Source organism: Stegastes partitus, unplaced genomic scaffold (assembly GCF_000690725.1).
Source record: "Stegastes partitus isolate 25-593 unplaced genomic scaffold, Stegastes_partitus-1.0.2 Scaffold38, whole genome shotgun sequence".
Classification (NCBI taxonomy): Eukaryota; Metazoa; Chordata; class Actinopteri; family Pomacentridae; genus Stegastes; species Stegastes partitus.
This window is the reverse complement of record NW_007577769.1, coordinates 906,147-922,028: the sequence shown is the minus strand read 5'-3', so window position 1 is coordinate 922,028 and position 15,882 is coordinate 906,147. Positions and strand designations below refer to the sequence as shown.

At 39.8% G+C, this 15,882-nt stretch overlaps 2 protein-coding genes across 3 annotated transcripts in view; one reads left to right on the top strand and one right to left on the bottom strand.

The window, feature by feature from the left end:
- LOC103373486 (ubiquitin carboxyl-terminal hydrolase 22) overlaps window positions 1-4,411 on the top strand; it is a 31,980-nt gene extending 27,569 nt beyond the window's left edge. For both annotated transcript variants that reach the window (XM_008303393.1, XM_008303387.1), the window contains 4 exons: window positions 445-536; window positions 1,013-1,075; window positions 1,563-1,712; window positions 1,798-4,411. In XM_008303393.1, the coding sequence (XP_008301615.1) occupies window positions 445-536; window positions 1,013-1,075; window positions 1,563-1,712; window positions 1,798-1,840 (348 nt within the window). In that variant the 3' untranslated portion in view covers window positions 1,841-4,411. The remainder of the gene's footprint in view (window positions 1-444; window positions 537-1,012; window positions 1,076-1,562; window positions 1,713-1,797) is intronic.
- A 2,731-nt stretch (window positions 4,412-7,142) lies between these two features.
- On the bottom strand, window positions 7,143-8,255 carry LOC103373483 (somatostatin receptor type 2-like). Its single transcript, XM_008303375.1, has one exon. The coding sequence runs from the start codon at window positions 8,253-8,255 to the stop codon at window positions 7,143-7,145; it is 1,113 nt and encodes a 370-aa protein (XP_008301597.1).
- Window positions 8,256-15,882: the final 7,627 nt, after the last annotated feature.

Here is a 15,882-nt window from a genome sequence, read left to right as displayed (position 1 = left end):
TTAATCTCACATTTCTCATTTTAGTTGTTTGTGCGTTCCCTCTTACTGTGTAGCACTTTCATACAGTGTCCCAGGACACCTATGGTTTTAATGACTCATACAGTCCTCCACTGTCCATGTTTTATTTATTGTAAAGTACTAGAGACCTATAATGTATTTATGATATTCATAGGAACAGGCTGAACGACGATTGTCTTAGATAAATCCAAGCCTGTTATTATATCGTTATGAATGTGTAAAACTGCGACAGCCTGTCAGGAAAACATGCAATTCTACTTTTCACTCGATGTGTTGTTTTCTTCTACATTGTAATGATGATGCCTGTTGTTTCTAAATGTGTTTCTTCTCCCATCTCTCCCATCCCCACGCCCTTCTCTTTTCCTTGCCATTTTTCTGCCCCTTCCCCCCTCTCCTGTCTCCTCGTCCCTCTCTTGCCCTCTCCAGCGATTTGAGCACTCTGCTAAACTGCGGAGGAAGATTACTACATATGTTTCCTTCCCTCTAGAGTTGGACATGACACCCTTCATGGCATCCAGGTGAGATTACCACAGATATCAGTGTTTTTTTTTTTTGTTTGTTTGTTTGTTTTTACTATAGAACAGCTTATCTTTCCATGTTCTGCAGTAAATATCGTTGATGTAAGGTAACAGAATTTTGTCACATCCAGCAGCAGCAGCAGCAGCTCTTCAGTTTATTTATTGTATTTTTGTAATGCACTTACAAGGACATACACAAACACAAACAATCATTATCATGCCAAAACAGCTTTATTAAATGCTCTCTATAAATATACATCCGTGTCAGTAGAGCGTGCAGCAGCAGGCATGCCCCACCCCTCGATGTAGGATCCATTCAGCTCTGTTCATAGACAGAAAGATCATTAGTGTACAGCCCCAGAGGTGATCTGCTTGCATAGATGGTATTATTCTGCCACCTAGTGGATTTCTGTGTCAGTGTTGCCTGTTTATGCATACATGTAATATTAAAACTTGTTTTTTTCTTTCTTTTTCAGTAAAGAGAGCAGAATGAACGGGCAGTATCAACAGTCGGTTGATGTATTAAACAACGACAATAAGTGAGTACATTAGGTTATGTGTATTACAGCAAACTAATTTATTAACACTCCATTCACAGCAGTTGTACAGCAGCACTGACATCATTGGAGAAATTTTAACTGTAGCACAGCAGCAAATGCTAATGACCCGAAGCATCCGGCTGTGACTTCCCCTAATTAAATCAGTTTGAAGCCTATTAAAAGCTGCTTAGTTTTCTTCATCCATGGCAGGTTTCATTTTCCAGGACATTTACTGAGAATTTACTGTCTTAACAAAACCGACAGGTTGTCTTGTGGTAAAGACACAAGATGCTATTCAGAATGCTCTTTGTTGAGGTCTCTGCAGTGTGAAAAATTACCTTAAAGAGCAACAGTGCAGGGTTTTGAACAAAAGCAAGGCCTTTGTGTATGGGAAGGATAACGGGGTTTATGAGATACTGATGTTTAAATGACACAAAAAGAACAAACTCAGAGAAGCATGAGCCTCTTTATTCACTTTTGTTTCTAGGTATTCCTTGTTTGCGGTGGTCAACCACCAAGGCACATTAGAGAGTGGCCACTACACCAGCTTCATCCGGCAGCACAAAGACCAGTGGTTTAAATGTGATGACGCCATAATCACCAAGGCCAGCATTAAGGATGTACTCGATAGCGAAGGGTAAGAGTGGAAACAAAACATCAAAAGTTCTATAAAATGTTCAACTGTATGAGATCCTAATAGATTTTTTTCTTTCTCCCCTCAGGTATCTTTTATTCTACCATAAACAGTTTCTTGAGTATGAGTAGTCTTCGTGACCACTGACCATAAAGAACCACTGCTTCTAATGAGAGAGTCAAGGGACTGGGGACAGGATGAAACGCAAACACACAAACCTACCTGAAACTTTTTGACTACCAGTCTGCTCCTCCAAGCTCTGGAGGACAAAAATAAAAAGACGTGTAAAATCATGCAACCTTTTAAAAGAATAAAAAAAAAAACAAGCACTGAGCTACTTCTTGGCATCTACTTGACAAAACTGAATGAAGAGGAGAGAAGGAGGAAGAGTCGGGCACCGTCAGATCCAGGCTTGGGCAGAGGGAAGAGGCCCCACATCCCTCACTCTCTCTCCCTTCCCCTTCCTGCTGCAGGGGCAGAGTCTGAGCGCGACTGAACTGTCACGTTGATTGGGCACATCTGGATTTTTCCTACAGTATTCGGACCCCCTCCACTTCCCACACACCCTCCATGTTTCTCCCACGGTGCTCTCATTTCAACTGACCAAGCATTTAACTTAGTCATGATGGAGGACAGTATGTTGTCATATGCATATAGGACTGAACGCAAAAAAAGAAAAAAAAAAAAATTCAGTGTATTATGAACTTTGCAAGAACATTTTTAAAGGTATGGTTATGTTTCTTATCATTTGTGAATTTAGTTATGAAATACTGTATGACTCTAGTATACATCTATTTTTTAAGAGCAAAGAAAACATGGGAGAGCTTAGAGACGCTGCCTTTGCCAGTTGCTGGGGTAGCGCTGCCATGGAAACTAAAAAGATTTGGACCTGAGCGTTCTCATGTTCCATTATTTACTGTGTTGATTGTTTCATTTTTAAGTCTGGTTGAGGGCAGGGAATATCTATTTTTTTAGCAACTCATTGAATTTTTGTTTACTGTTCTTTTCAGTGTCTTTTTTTTTTTAATAATTATTTTCAGTACAGTCATATGTCCCTCGCTGTCCTGGTACTGGAAATGTTTTATGGACGTATTACACTTTCATTCTCGTGGAATTTTTTGGTATAATGATGGTGATGATTAATTGGCTCACCTTTGCTGTTTAGAAATTGTATGATGAATGTGAGCTTTGGGTTTTGTATGGCATTCTAAAGAGAAGACTCAATACAAGATCAGGTCCTATAATATGTGAGGATGATGTGTTCTCTCTTAATTGAACACCTTGAATGTTCTGTGCAACAAAACAGCCCATTTAACAACAATGCATGCAATTGGGCTCTCATGATCTTATAATATGTGAAGAATTGCCCTCAATTATGGCTCAAGGCTTTGCTGCCTGCCCATCATGACTTTTATTTCTGTAGTTTGGGGATGGGGGAAGGTGATTGTGTGCGATTTATAGAGAGTAAAACATTGCACATATATGGGCACTATGCGACCACAGCCTGGCTCTCAATCCATCAGTGTTAATCTTCTCCATGGCAACTGTGGCTGGTCTAGACCACCGTGGTTTGTGGTATGTCTTGCCTCTGCAGTGCAGTAAACCTAGTACTCTGTTCAATCAGTATGCTGTCAAGTCAGACTTTAGACACAACACACATATACATCAGGGTCTTGTTGTCACTGATTGCGTGTGTATGTATAAAAAAAAAAAATTTATAGAATTGAAAATTTACCTTCAAATAATAAATGAGGGCACGTACCTATCACAAAGTAATTCCACATGAAAAAAAAAAACACAGCCCCTGTTTGTTTAGCTGCTCTATAATTGAAAACAAACATGCATATCCTTTGGTCTGCTGCAGAGCCTCGGCTAGAGGAAACCAGTTGATTTCAGAAAGAGAAATCAAAGTGCAATGGTCACACTATGGTTTTGATCATGGAGCAGTTAAGGCCACCCAAGGACATTCAGGGACACAGCTGAAACGAAAAGGAAGAGGAGAGCTTCATTATCCGTTTCAGTGATTAAACTCAGAACAAAACTGGAATGTGTATGTGCTGTCTTTTGTCTCATTTTCCTTGTACACTTTCTCAGGAGGGCAAAATATTGTCAGATGTGAAGTGCTGCAGTGCATCTGAGCCGTACCAACTCAGAAAGTGGTGTTTAAAGCTGTATTCTGTACAGTACCTGTATTACCACCAAGGTTTTGTCATGGTACAGCAAGCGAGGACATAAAGAAAGGATATATATTCTCTTTTTGTCAAGCGTGGATAGCTTGAACACAGTGAAACGCGTGCAAACATGCTAAGCTCAGTGTTGTATTTCTGTTCTTTGAGCAGATGGAGCTATGCATATGATTATGGCGCCACTCTGTGGTCACACCAAGAAGCACAACAGTCTTTAGAAAAAAAAAACAAGAAGCCTGATTGTGAGCGATCAAGGCATGTAAACACATTCCAGACTGAAAAAGTAAAGAAATGAAAAGAAAAAAAAAGTTTTAATACTATTGTTAGGACATGCTGCACATTTTAAGGTAATTAGCAGACTTTAATATGACCTGAAATATATGACATGTGACTTAAACTTGCATTGTATTTGTGATTTGCAATGTCAAAGTTATTCTGGGAAAAAATGTGATGTGGAAAATTCTAACTTTAATTTGATGTAAGTATAACTTACCATTAATTAAACTTTTGAAGTAACTAAATTGGCATTTAATTTTAGTATTAGTGCCTTTTAGTATACACGTTCAGTTTTCTGATGTCGATATTCCACATTGTTGTACCACAAAAAATATGATTATGTTTCTTATTCTTTATTTAGTTTCAACACAGGCATACACAATCTCTGCTCAGAAAACTTGGTGTGTCAGCTGCTGTTTAACACAACAGAAACTGGAACAACATGGTATATAAACTTTCTACAGAAATGGTAAAACCTGCCATAAAAAAACACACTAACACTGACGGAACAAATATTAAATAGAAAATTGGCAATAAAATCTTACAAAATGCAGCTATATTATAACAAACAAAAAACACCAGAAAGTATGTATAGGCATTGTTTTAACGAGCCTTCATGAATACATAACATAGAGTAACACTTTTCTTTATAATATCTGCTACTATTATACATAATGCAATATGTCTGCTTTGTGCTGGCTTACATTTTGTACCAAACTCCAATGCAAAACTTTACACCTTTTTTTCCCCCCGGTTTTATATAACTGAGGTGTTTGGTTTTACAGCTTGGGGATCTTGATCCTGATATGCCCCTCTTTTTATTCTTTTTTAAAAAATGTTTCCAGTCATCCGAGCAATGTCTACATTCTTATTTCACGCCTTGAGTCATCTCTATTATTAACATCCTAATGAATGTTTCTATGCGACCAACACTCACTGTTGCTATAGACATTTAGGGCACTAGAGGCATCCCATGTCTTTCGATGGTAATAATAAGTTACAGTTCAGGAAAACAATTCAGCGACACTCCAGAGATTAGATATGGAATTTGATTAGTGGTGGCTCACAGGTCTGTCATGCAACACTCACACATGAAGAAGTTATATTTGCATTTTCAAAACAACATGCTTACATCAGTAGAAACACATATTCACGTTGGCTAGAGGCTGCTAGCTGAGATGTTCAAATCAAGACGAGACACTCACAGACACTCATTGATTCTTTTAGCATTAGTCAGAATCTACCACTAGCTTTGACGCACATGGGAGTGTCTGCACATGTAGCATAAATGATCAATAAACCGTAACAATAGCAATCCAACATTAGTAACAGACAGGGAGGCACAGGTTGTCCAGGTGACCAGCAGCCCTGTGGTGATGAAGATGATGATGATGATAAAGGAACACCACAACCTTTTGAGGAATAAGTGTTCTAGCCCTTCACAAATTTACATCACTCAGTCAGGCAGTGTCAGAACCCATACTTTAAAAATATAGCTTCCCAAATACCACACACTATAAAACAAGAGTGTCAGTAAAGATTACTATGAGGCAGTAGAAGACAAGTTTAGTCCCTTGTATTCTCAAAGAGGGGGCCACAGTACAATACTGGACATACTCCTGCTGAGTTAATGTCTTTTTATGGCTTCATTACCTCAACAACAGTGACCCACCCTCTTTTTACAACTCTACTCAAATACAGGGAAACTTTGGCCAGCAACCAGGTGACCTCTGACACATTCTGTAGGACTTCAGAGAGGATAAGAAAGAAAAGTGACATAATTGTTCATAAAACATTGTCTGGACAGCTTTGAGATGACATAAAAACATGAAGGTGAGTCATTATTCAAGATTCATAATGAATAATCTAAAATCACACGGTCCAGTATTTTTGAATAGAGAGGTTACTCTAACATCTGCAAGCAATGACAGCAGCAGTATTGTGTGATATCCCTAAATAATTGCACTGTAGATAAGCAATGACATGAAACAATGGCCCACATGAATTCAGTCCAGTACAGCAGGCAGGTGACGTCACTGTAGTTAATACTTTACAACACTGTAGTAGAGTTTCTACACATCTTAGCAGCACATTGGTTAAAGGCTGGCTTAAAACAGTTGCCAAGCCATTACTATTAATGGACTCTAAATGATGCATGTAGCTATAGTAAAGCAGGGAAAAAGTAAAAACAGACTCAACATTTACTTTTAACATTGTTATTAAAATTTACATTTCATACATTCGTACTACAAGTAAAAGGTCTCACACTAATTAGACAAAGACCACTGTGTTACAGAACATAATGACAAACACAACAGCACTAGCAGTCATTATTTTCAGTCTAAAAAAAAAAAAAAACATTATTTATTTACTAGTCAGATTCAAAGATTTAACAACACTAAAGATGAAATTCTCAGATTTCTTTATACAGTCACAGCCATTTTCTCTACAAGTATTTACAGTCAAACCACTTTTCAGAGAACATTAACTGGCAGTTTTATCAACGGTATGCTGGTTTAGAGCAAATCAGCACATTATTCTTTTACTATTTTCACACAGTAAAGAAATATGGAAACTTGGCACAGGCTCTCTGCTGTAAACTATGTATATAATCCTGCGTCTCCAAGGAAAATCCATGTCACCCAGGGGACCATTAGCCAGTGGGTGTTGGCGTCTGTTCTGACTTACCTTAGAGTCAGCACTGAGGACTGAGAAGAGTCAAACAGATTTCATTTACAGCCTATAAAAAGCATTTGATTGCACTTGTGATTTTGTTATAATGAACTTTTTTACAAACAGGGAATGCAAAATAAGTAACATTGGAGTCTGACAGTATCAGTTTCTGTTGTTTCTCTGTTCCTCTTAATAGGTTGGTTCGCTCTTGAATAATGTCCTTTCTGATATATTCTTAGAGAGACTGATGACTGTTTCTGAGAGGATCATTGTGCTCGTATATGTGAGTCTGATCACCTCAGATGCTGGTCTGCAGGTCACCATTCAGCAGAGTACTCTGGGTGTCTGTGGGGTCATTCATCATGCGGGATTTGTCCTGCCGGCTATCGCTGCGCTCAACCTCATCAAGCCCTCCCACCTTCTTAAGACACAGAACATTTTGGAAACTCTTCTTAAAGTTCTCTGATAGGAAGGCATAAAGGATGGGGTTAGCACAGCTGTTGGCATATCCTAGTACCACCACAAAAGCAAAGGTACTTCTCAGGATGGGAGTGGTGCTGATGGTGCCCGTTACTGAGGTGACGTTGAAGACGTAGAAAGGCAGCCAGCAGAAAACAAACACTGCCACCACAATGGACACCATCCGGGTCACCCTCCTTTCTGAGCGCTTCCTTTTGGAGGAACCCACACGAATGCCTGAGGACTTCACCTTAATGATGATGAACAAGTAGCAAAGGCAGATGACCATAAGGGGCAGGAAGAAGCCCAGAATGAAAGTGTAAAACATGAATGCGGTGTAGTAAGCCTCTTGAGGCTCAGGCCACACAATGGTGCAGAAGGAGCCATCTTGCTTTGTAATAATGCCGCTGTAGATAACGATGGGCAGATTAACCATCAGCGACACCCCCCACACTGTCAGGTTGATGGTCTTGGCCATACGCGGCTTGCGCCACTTTGTGGACTTAATGGGATGCACCACAGCCAGGTATCGGTCGATGCTCATAACCATCAGGCAGAAGATAGACGTGAATTGGTTCAGGGAGTCGACAGTCATCACTACCCTGCACAGCACGGGCCCGAATGGCCAGTGAACCAGTGCTAACTGGATGGCAATGAACGGCAGGCCGAGCATGAAGAGCACGTCGGCCACTGCCAAGTTGAGAATGTAGATGTTGGTGACTGTCTTCATCTTGGCGTAGCGCAGGATGACGTAGATGACAAGGGCATTCCCACAGAGCCCTACGGTACAGACCAGAAAGTACATGCAGGTGATGACCACTGTGCTGGTTCTGTTAAAGCTGTGGTCTGTGCGGTTCCCATGGAGGTTGGACTCATTGCCCTGCACGAAGCTGTCATACATGAGGTGCTCCGACAGATTCGGAGGGGATGATGGGAAGATCCAGGAGTCCATGATACCTCAGTTTCTTACTTTCTCACACTGGTTATGGCATTCCACCTGTTGACAACAAGAGCTTTGTCAGTAATAGTATGAAATACTGTGACTTAAGCTCCCTGTTAAAAGTGATTCTTCCCATCGTGACAGTTATGTTCTGACTGACAGAGAATGAAATCTTTATTCCTGTTAATATGGATTATGTTATTGATTTTTTTTCCCTCTCCCAGCAAAGGAAAATGGAGATCGAAGTCATCATTGTCATCAGATTGACTACTGAATGATGGATGTTAGTCTATCAGCCTAATTGATCTGAATGTAATAAATAGTAATCACATGGCATTTTACAATAACATTGTATGTAGGAGTAACAAGACACAATACAGTACTGTCTTCAGTGCTTTTGGGTGTTTCAGTTTACTTGTTTCCTTTTTCTGGTCACAATCATGGCCAGCAGTTTCGTAACAGAACTCATCATCTCTCTTGAGAACAGCCCTGATTGATAGCATGTCGAAAGAAGAGCACCTCAAGATCTAAGGCTGCGCTTTCCACCTGAAGACAGACCTTCCCTGAGTGTTTATTTGGTCAGGCTCACTGCTACCGAGGGAAATCACTCTGCACACCCCACAGTCATAAGCCGTCCCGGGGGAATTGCTTGCACTTCACATGCTGCTAAATGATCAGCTATGACAGGTTACGCCAAATTCGTTGCTGACACATTTTTCCAATTTATTAGGGGGTGGGTGTGGATGTAAATTAACCTCAGCGGAAGTAATTGAATGAGGGGAATCACTGGACTGCCAATAGCATCGCTGCAGTCAGATTGAAGTGCTTGTCAGTGCGAGTGCACAGGAGGCAAACATGGTATGACAACTTAGTTTGGTGCCAATAACATGAAAGGCTTTAATATGCCAGCTTGTCATTTTCTCCATAGCAGCAGGATGCGGTAGACGGTGCCTGCACATTTGTCTTCGATGAAAAGGCGGCTAATTGTTACTAAAAGAGATATTTGAGCTCAGTGACAACTAAATGTTTGCTATCTGAGTCAGGTGGAGGGACAAAATATCCCATAATGTGTCATTTGGAAACAGTGAACCATGTTTCATTTGGCTTGCATGAGATAAACAGTATGCTAATTATCTCGACAAAAACAGAGCAGAGAGATGACAACATAATGATCTCTGAGGCACTTCAGTTGCTGAAGGGAACAATAAATGAAATCATGAATCATTATACACTGATGGTTTGAGAGAAATGTTGACAAAATTGTGAAAACTCATATGTTGGAACTGTTAAAATGCTGTATTTAAGACACTGCAACAGGAATGTAACAATCAGCCTGGAGCCCACACAGTGCAAAGAAAGCAAAAAAAAAAAAGGGTTTGTTTCAAGAACACCCTTTTGAATTTAATTTCTCAAAAGGTTTATTTCTTCTCCACGACCTAAAGCCATGATAGGTGGCTGTGGCTCAGGTGGTAGAGTGGATTGTCCTGTAATCGCAAGGTTGGCGGCCCCTCCACAGTCAAAGTGGCAAGACACTGAACCTGAAGTTGCTCCCAGCACCTTGCATGACAGTTCTGTTGGTGTGTGAATGGGTGAATGAGAAAACACTGTCAGGCGCTTTTGAGAAGCACTTAGGTAGACAAGCGCCATGTAAATGTAGTCCATTTACCATGATTTCTCCTCTAACTTTTGCTTTTACAAGCTACCAAGTTAAGAAATGGATATTCAGCTGAATAAATGATTTGATGCTGGTAATAGTGCAAATCAAGCCAAAGTGAGGTCAAGTCAGTCATTAACAATGTTAGAAAACTCTGCACACAACCACCTGAACATTGTGTTTGCTTTGGTGACTCATGATAAAGCACACACAAAAACACAACTTTACCAGTGAACACAACTGTGCACAGAAAAGCAAGCAGACAACGCAGAGTCAGTGTAGAGCTCACAGCCTGAAGTATCCAACTGGCTCAGTGCCACAATTAAAGAGAAGATTCACATCATCCTGCAACATGCTGCGTTATTTTTGTACATGTGCTGACCCATGTTGGATCAGTGATAGTCGCTCTAAAGTGACTTAGTGCCGCCTTACCTGGAGCTGGCTTTAATCTCACTAGCCACAAAAGGCGCCGCTTCTGTATTAGTGAAATAATCTCAATGTTTAAGGCAGATTCATCTTCATCTTCAAGTATTCCTCAAGTTTCCCTTACCGGCACCGAGGTGGAAGACGTTAATAATAATCCCAGAATATGTCGTGAGTTAGACACACGGGAGGACAAGCGGCTGTGATGCGCTGTGATGTGGCTGATCGATGCGCGCTCTGACCGTCTCCAGCTGGAGATGTTGAAGGACGCACATGAACTGCGCCGAGGAGGTGCTGAAGAGACTCACCTCTGAGCGGAGAGAGACGCTGTTTGTTGTGATGCGGAGATCCAATCACACAGAGCTGATTTAGCAAATAGACACTTTACTGCACCTTTTGCTGACGCACGCTGTTTTGCCAGCGACAATGAAGTCGACTCCGACAGGTCAAACTGAAGTGACTCGTCAAATTACCGATAGATCTTTTGGGCATGTCAGGATTGGGGATCTGGAGCGTGCTTGTCTAAGGTATTATTCACACCGACTAGTGTGTCAGTGTCTACGGTTTAATAAAAATGACTGTTACTGAGTTGTAAAACCCAGGAATTGTTGTCAAGAAAAGCACATTTTCGCCCCAAACATGGTAAACTTGTTACAAACACCAGTTTACGCACGCATTTGGGTCTATTTACCAACGTTGTGCTGTGGCTGGAAGTCCAGTTTGGAACAGGACAGATAAACAGAGATGAGGAAAAGTACTAATATTAAATTGCTGGTGTTATTAGATATTATTGGAAGTATAGTGTCCACATACAACTACAATAGTTAGATTTTATTTCATAAAACTGTTCAATTACTGGTTTAGGATTTCTTAAAAATACAAACAAGTAAATAAAATTCCAAGAACAAACAGGCATTTTCCGATTTTACTCATTCATTCACACATTCTCCCCACTCCTAAACTTATTTAGTGTTAAACATCTTTCTGCACAGTGAGTCAAATATGCAAGATAAGTGACATTTTGAGTGAAGGCAGACTTGAATAAAAACGTTGTGTCTGGAAAGATTGCTACGGAAGAGGAATAGGGCCACTGAAGAAAAAAATTCTGGGAGATTTTTTTTTTATTTCTAATGTCCTGGAAAAAAGTCAGAATTCTGACTTTAATCTCAGAATTCTGACTTTTTTCTCAGAATTTTATTTATTTTTTCTTCAGTGGCCCTAATCCTCTTTAGTAGATTGCAACTCGATGTGCTTGCTTCACTTTTAATTTAGTTTTTTTGCCTTGAGAGGCAGCACTGAGCGCCAAATCACACCATAGGGAAATCTACCACAACTTCATTGGAGCACGTTTTGCTTGAATTGTTACATACACAAGACAGAAGTGTGGAGAGATCCATGTCTGTAGTCTGTCTGCCTTGTGGTTGCATCATGCTCTCTTTACTCAGCAGCACTGGATTTCCTCCTTTTCTAGAAAATAGCTGAATATGGTGGCGATTAACAATCCCAAATCCACTGTCCAAAACGTCTTTTCATCAGCCTGTAAATAACTACACATATGCCATGCTCATGTTTTTTTTTTGTTTTTTTTTAGCACTTAGCCTTTCACCCCTTGACAGACTTTTGCCCCATTGTGCTGCTGTGAGTCAGTCCTACCTGCTGCACAGGTAAGACACATTTAAGTATCCGACAAACTGGTATATATTGTCTTCATACAAATGCACTCTACACCTTTGTGAAAGGGTTTTGACAATTTTTCTGTTTACTGTACCAAAAATTGCACAATATAGAGTTTTAACGGCACAACGAACTGTTAACCATTTTACTTCAGTCAGTTAAATTCCTTAACCTCTGGCAGCATCTGTCGACTAAACGGCTAGTTTTGACAATCTGCAAGTGGTCAAAATAAAACTTAATAATACCCTTGAAGTGACAGGTTTCCAGGAAAATCTTTGGGACATTAGTCAAATGAAGGCCTGCTGCTGGGCTGCCACTCAAGTTTTGTTTTACAGCTGGATAAAGGTGGGTGTTCTGCCACAATGACCGACCACTGAGCTGTGAAGCCTGCTGGCCCTTACAGTATGGTAGTGCTTGTGACAGATTGAACCAGCAATGGATCTGGCAGACATTAGATCTGATTCCTAAGTCGGGGTTAAAATCCATAATTTGATGTTTTTTGTTGAGTAGGTGGATGTAGGTATTGTTTGTTTTATTGTCATTTAGGTAGTGCATCAGCACTTTCAAAGCACGCCTTTCTTTACACAAATAGCCGCAGAGGGATAATGAGGTACTTGGTACACCGTATTAAGGATGCTTGTCTGCTTGTCTTGCTTTTAGAATTCACTGGGACCCTCTGAACATAGAGTGAGTCCACATTATTCTTTGGCCGAAAAGTGCTTAAATGAAAGACAAGAACATCCTGACTGTCATAAAAAGGCACAAAATCATGGAAGTCAGGGGCAGTTTGTCTCACTGTCTGTGTGGAGGTTTTGGACGGACATCAACAGAGCAGGTGAAAAGGTCACAGGGACACTGAACAGCTTAGGAAGAGAAAACAGTAATTTATTGGCAGTTAACTGGCCACCAGAAACAATCAATGATACGTTAACTTGATTTTATGTGAAATACAATATGGGTGAACTAAAGTAATTTAACATTTTTACTGTGACATTATTGATATTTTAGGTAGAAATGTATTCCCATTTACCTTCTAGAGATGTTAAAGCAAGTAAAGGCGAAAAAAAAAGGGTTTTCGATATCACAATTAGAAAAAGGTTTTCAGGTAGCATCACTCTTGATCAGGATTCTCTAGAGTGAGAGAGACATACCAGTATCTAATGGCTTTGAATGATCTGTGGAGGAAAGTCTTGACTCGCTGGGTAGCTCAGGTCTTTATTTGCATTCTAATTACAAAGGCATGGTCAAGCACCTCTCTGATTCAGGTCCTGAATTGAAAGCATTGATTATACATCCTGCCAGGGTAAATTGATAAACAACTACTAGCCTGAGGCAGCTGTAAATATTTAATGAATACCACCAAAGCTTTTGGCATTTTTATAATGATTCTGCTTTGAAAGTAACAAATTAACCAGGTGTTTTGCAATATCTTGGCAAAGAGCAAAGGTATTACACTCTTCAGTGGCTTCAAGCAAACCTTTTTTCTCATTTTAAGAATCATTAAGAAAAAATAGGACTTCGAGTCTGTAGGCTTTGGTTTGATGGATCAAGGCACTATGTTTTGGTGTGGTTTTATACTGCCATGGGTGCTTTGTTCTGTAGGTGCTGTAAATTTTTAAAAAGGGCTGCATCATGCTGCCTTCTCCATCCACTTACTAAATCCAATTGATCGTATTGGATGAGGTGTCCTAATCTGCTGATCATTGTGTTGTTTGACTGCGTTATAAAAGGTCAGATGAAAATCCACATTTTCATTTCCCAAGGTATGACTCGCTCAAATTGCAAATTGTCCTTGACCAACATTCCAAACCCCCAGATCGTTGATGCAGCCATCATATATAATGAATAGTGGTAGGAAACCTTTAACTTTTCTTTACCTTCAGCCATAAAAAAATGATTATTTGGTTACTAAAATGTCACAGCCCTACTTTGCCAAGAATGGACACCTCACAGTGTGTTATTCTCTGCTTCGTAACACAGACAATGGTGGGAAAAGTTAATCTGTCTATAATTTTTAAAAGAACCAAAAAAACCCCTTACAGTGAAAATCAAAGGTTGTTCTTTGTTAACATGTCCATATGGTGGTTTCTTATATGCTGGAGGACATACCATGAGCGAAATAAGCAGTCAAAACCACAGCTGAGCATTTTCACCTTGAAAGTGTAGTGTTCTAATTACAGTCTCAAAGTTATGGATTTAGACGGTCGGGCTTTCACATGTCACAAGTTTTAAGAACTAATCCTGCCATTTTGCCAACTTTGTTATGCATAATTATTAGTTTTTGGAATTACATCTCAACTACGTCTTGGTGTTGCGCAACGTGCAATAGTTTTACAGCGTTTGAGCAGAGACAGAGGTGAGCTGGTGTGCTGAGCTGCAGCAAGTGGGGAGGGGTGAGAGGACAAAGAGAGAGAGAGAGAGAGAGAGAGGGACTCAATAGATACACAGGTTTTAAATGAGGCAATCGTGTAGAGTTACAGCTAAGCCATTTTAAAGCAAGATGAGATTATTTTCATGGCATTACTTCTAAATATGTCATTTTAATACAATTTCAATTTGTTTTTAATTTTAAAATCATTGATAAGAGAAGGTCTTTAAAGCAATACTGTTGCTATGTTTCCCTGCGGCTCATTAGATGCGTTAATATTAAATTTGTCAGTCAATCAGATTGAATTTCCCTTCTGGGATGAATAAAGTATTTTTCATTTCATTTCATTCATTTCATTCATTTCAATCAAAAAGGAGTATTTTCTAAACACAGTACAAAAACTAAACTCCAACGTTCTACCACCTGATTGTGACTCTTATCAACCCAAGCAGTCTTGGTCATAAGTCTCAGCACACGTGTGCTGTCTGCTTCCTCTGTGCTCTTTACACGTTGCTGTCTATTTACATAAAATGAGTGTGGCTGCTGTGATAAGGCCTGCTGAGGCTGATTCTAAGTCCTAGGAGACAGAGTGGCTGGGTGATTCTGGAGGATGTTAATCTGTCTGTTTGGTGTTTTTCCACAGTTGGTTGATTCAAAGAATGAGCCCTAAGAAATGCAGACATGTGCCTTGAGTCTTGTGTTACCATACATTTTTAGATTTGAGTGTGAAAATATATTGCTGACCTCGGGCATTTTGGGTTTCAACCTTTACTGAAGGTTTTTGTTGTATTCAGTCGACATCGGCCAGAAACTATCCGCTTGTATTCACATGACATTAACTCCTTTGGCCATGTGTTAACTGATCTCCAAGACTCCAGCACTGTGAAATGTAGCTGAAAGCGAAGGAAATGTTGCCAAATACACCCGTTTTTTTGATATGTCTAAATTTTGCTCACTGTATGCTGTTTAATAGTTACAAAAAAATCGTGGAAAATATGGGGTGATTTTAATGCTGTTTTTAAAATGACTGTATTTAAAGCTCGCTCAAACTTGTGATTGCTATTCATCTTTGTTAGTGTTTGACTCTTGAATTTTGAGTTTTGTCTGTTATTTTGTCAGCCCCTGTAGACTTAGTGTGTTGGGAACTTCAGCAGGAGTGAATTCGAAAACAAATGGAGCTAAATGATTCTTGTCGATTAGTGTGACATATTTAGGGAGTGTTCCTGATCTTTCATGAACTGGGACCCAACAGTTTGGGTCTACGGTCTCTAAAAAAATGTCTGGATGATGAAGAATCAATGCAAATCATGCTCAACACAGAATATATGTAATTATCAACCAATTTCACACGTCTCTGAATAGAACTGCTGGTGATATTCAACAAAACAGCATGTAAAATCCAAATTAATTACATGAATGTGCTAGGTTGTGCTTCCTCATCTAAAATTCAATCACAAATGAGCTTGTAATTGAATTTGTGGGTGAAGGTGAGGCGAGGTGATGTGACGCCGCCATTTGGA

What these genes read in the sequence shown, in the direction of transcription:
- LOC103373483 (XM_008303375.1), bottom strand. Translation starts at nt 8,255, where the DNA reads ATGGACTCCTGGATCTTCCCATCATCCCCTCCGAATCTGTCGGAGCAC.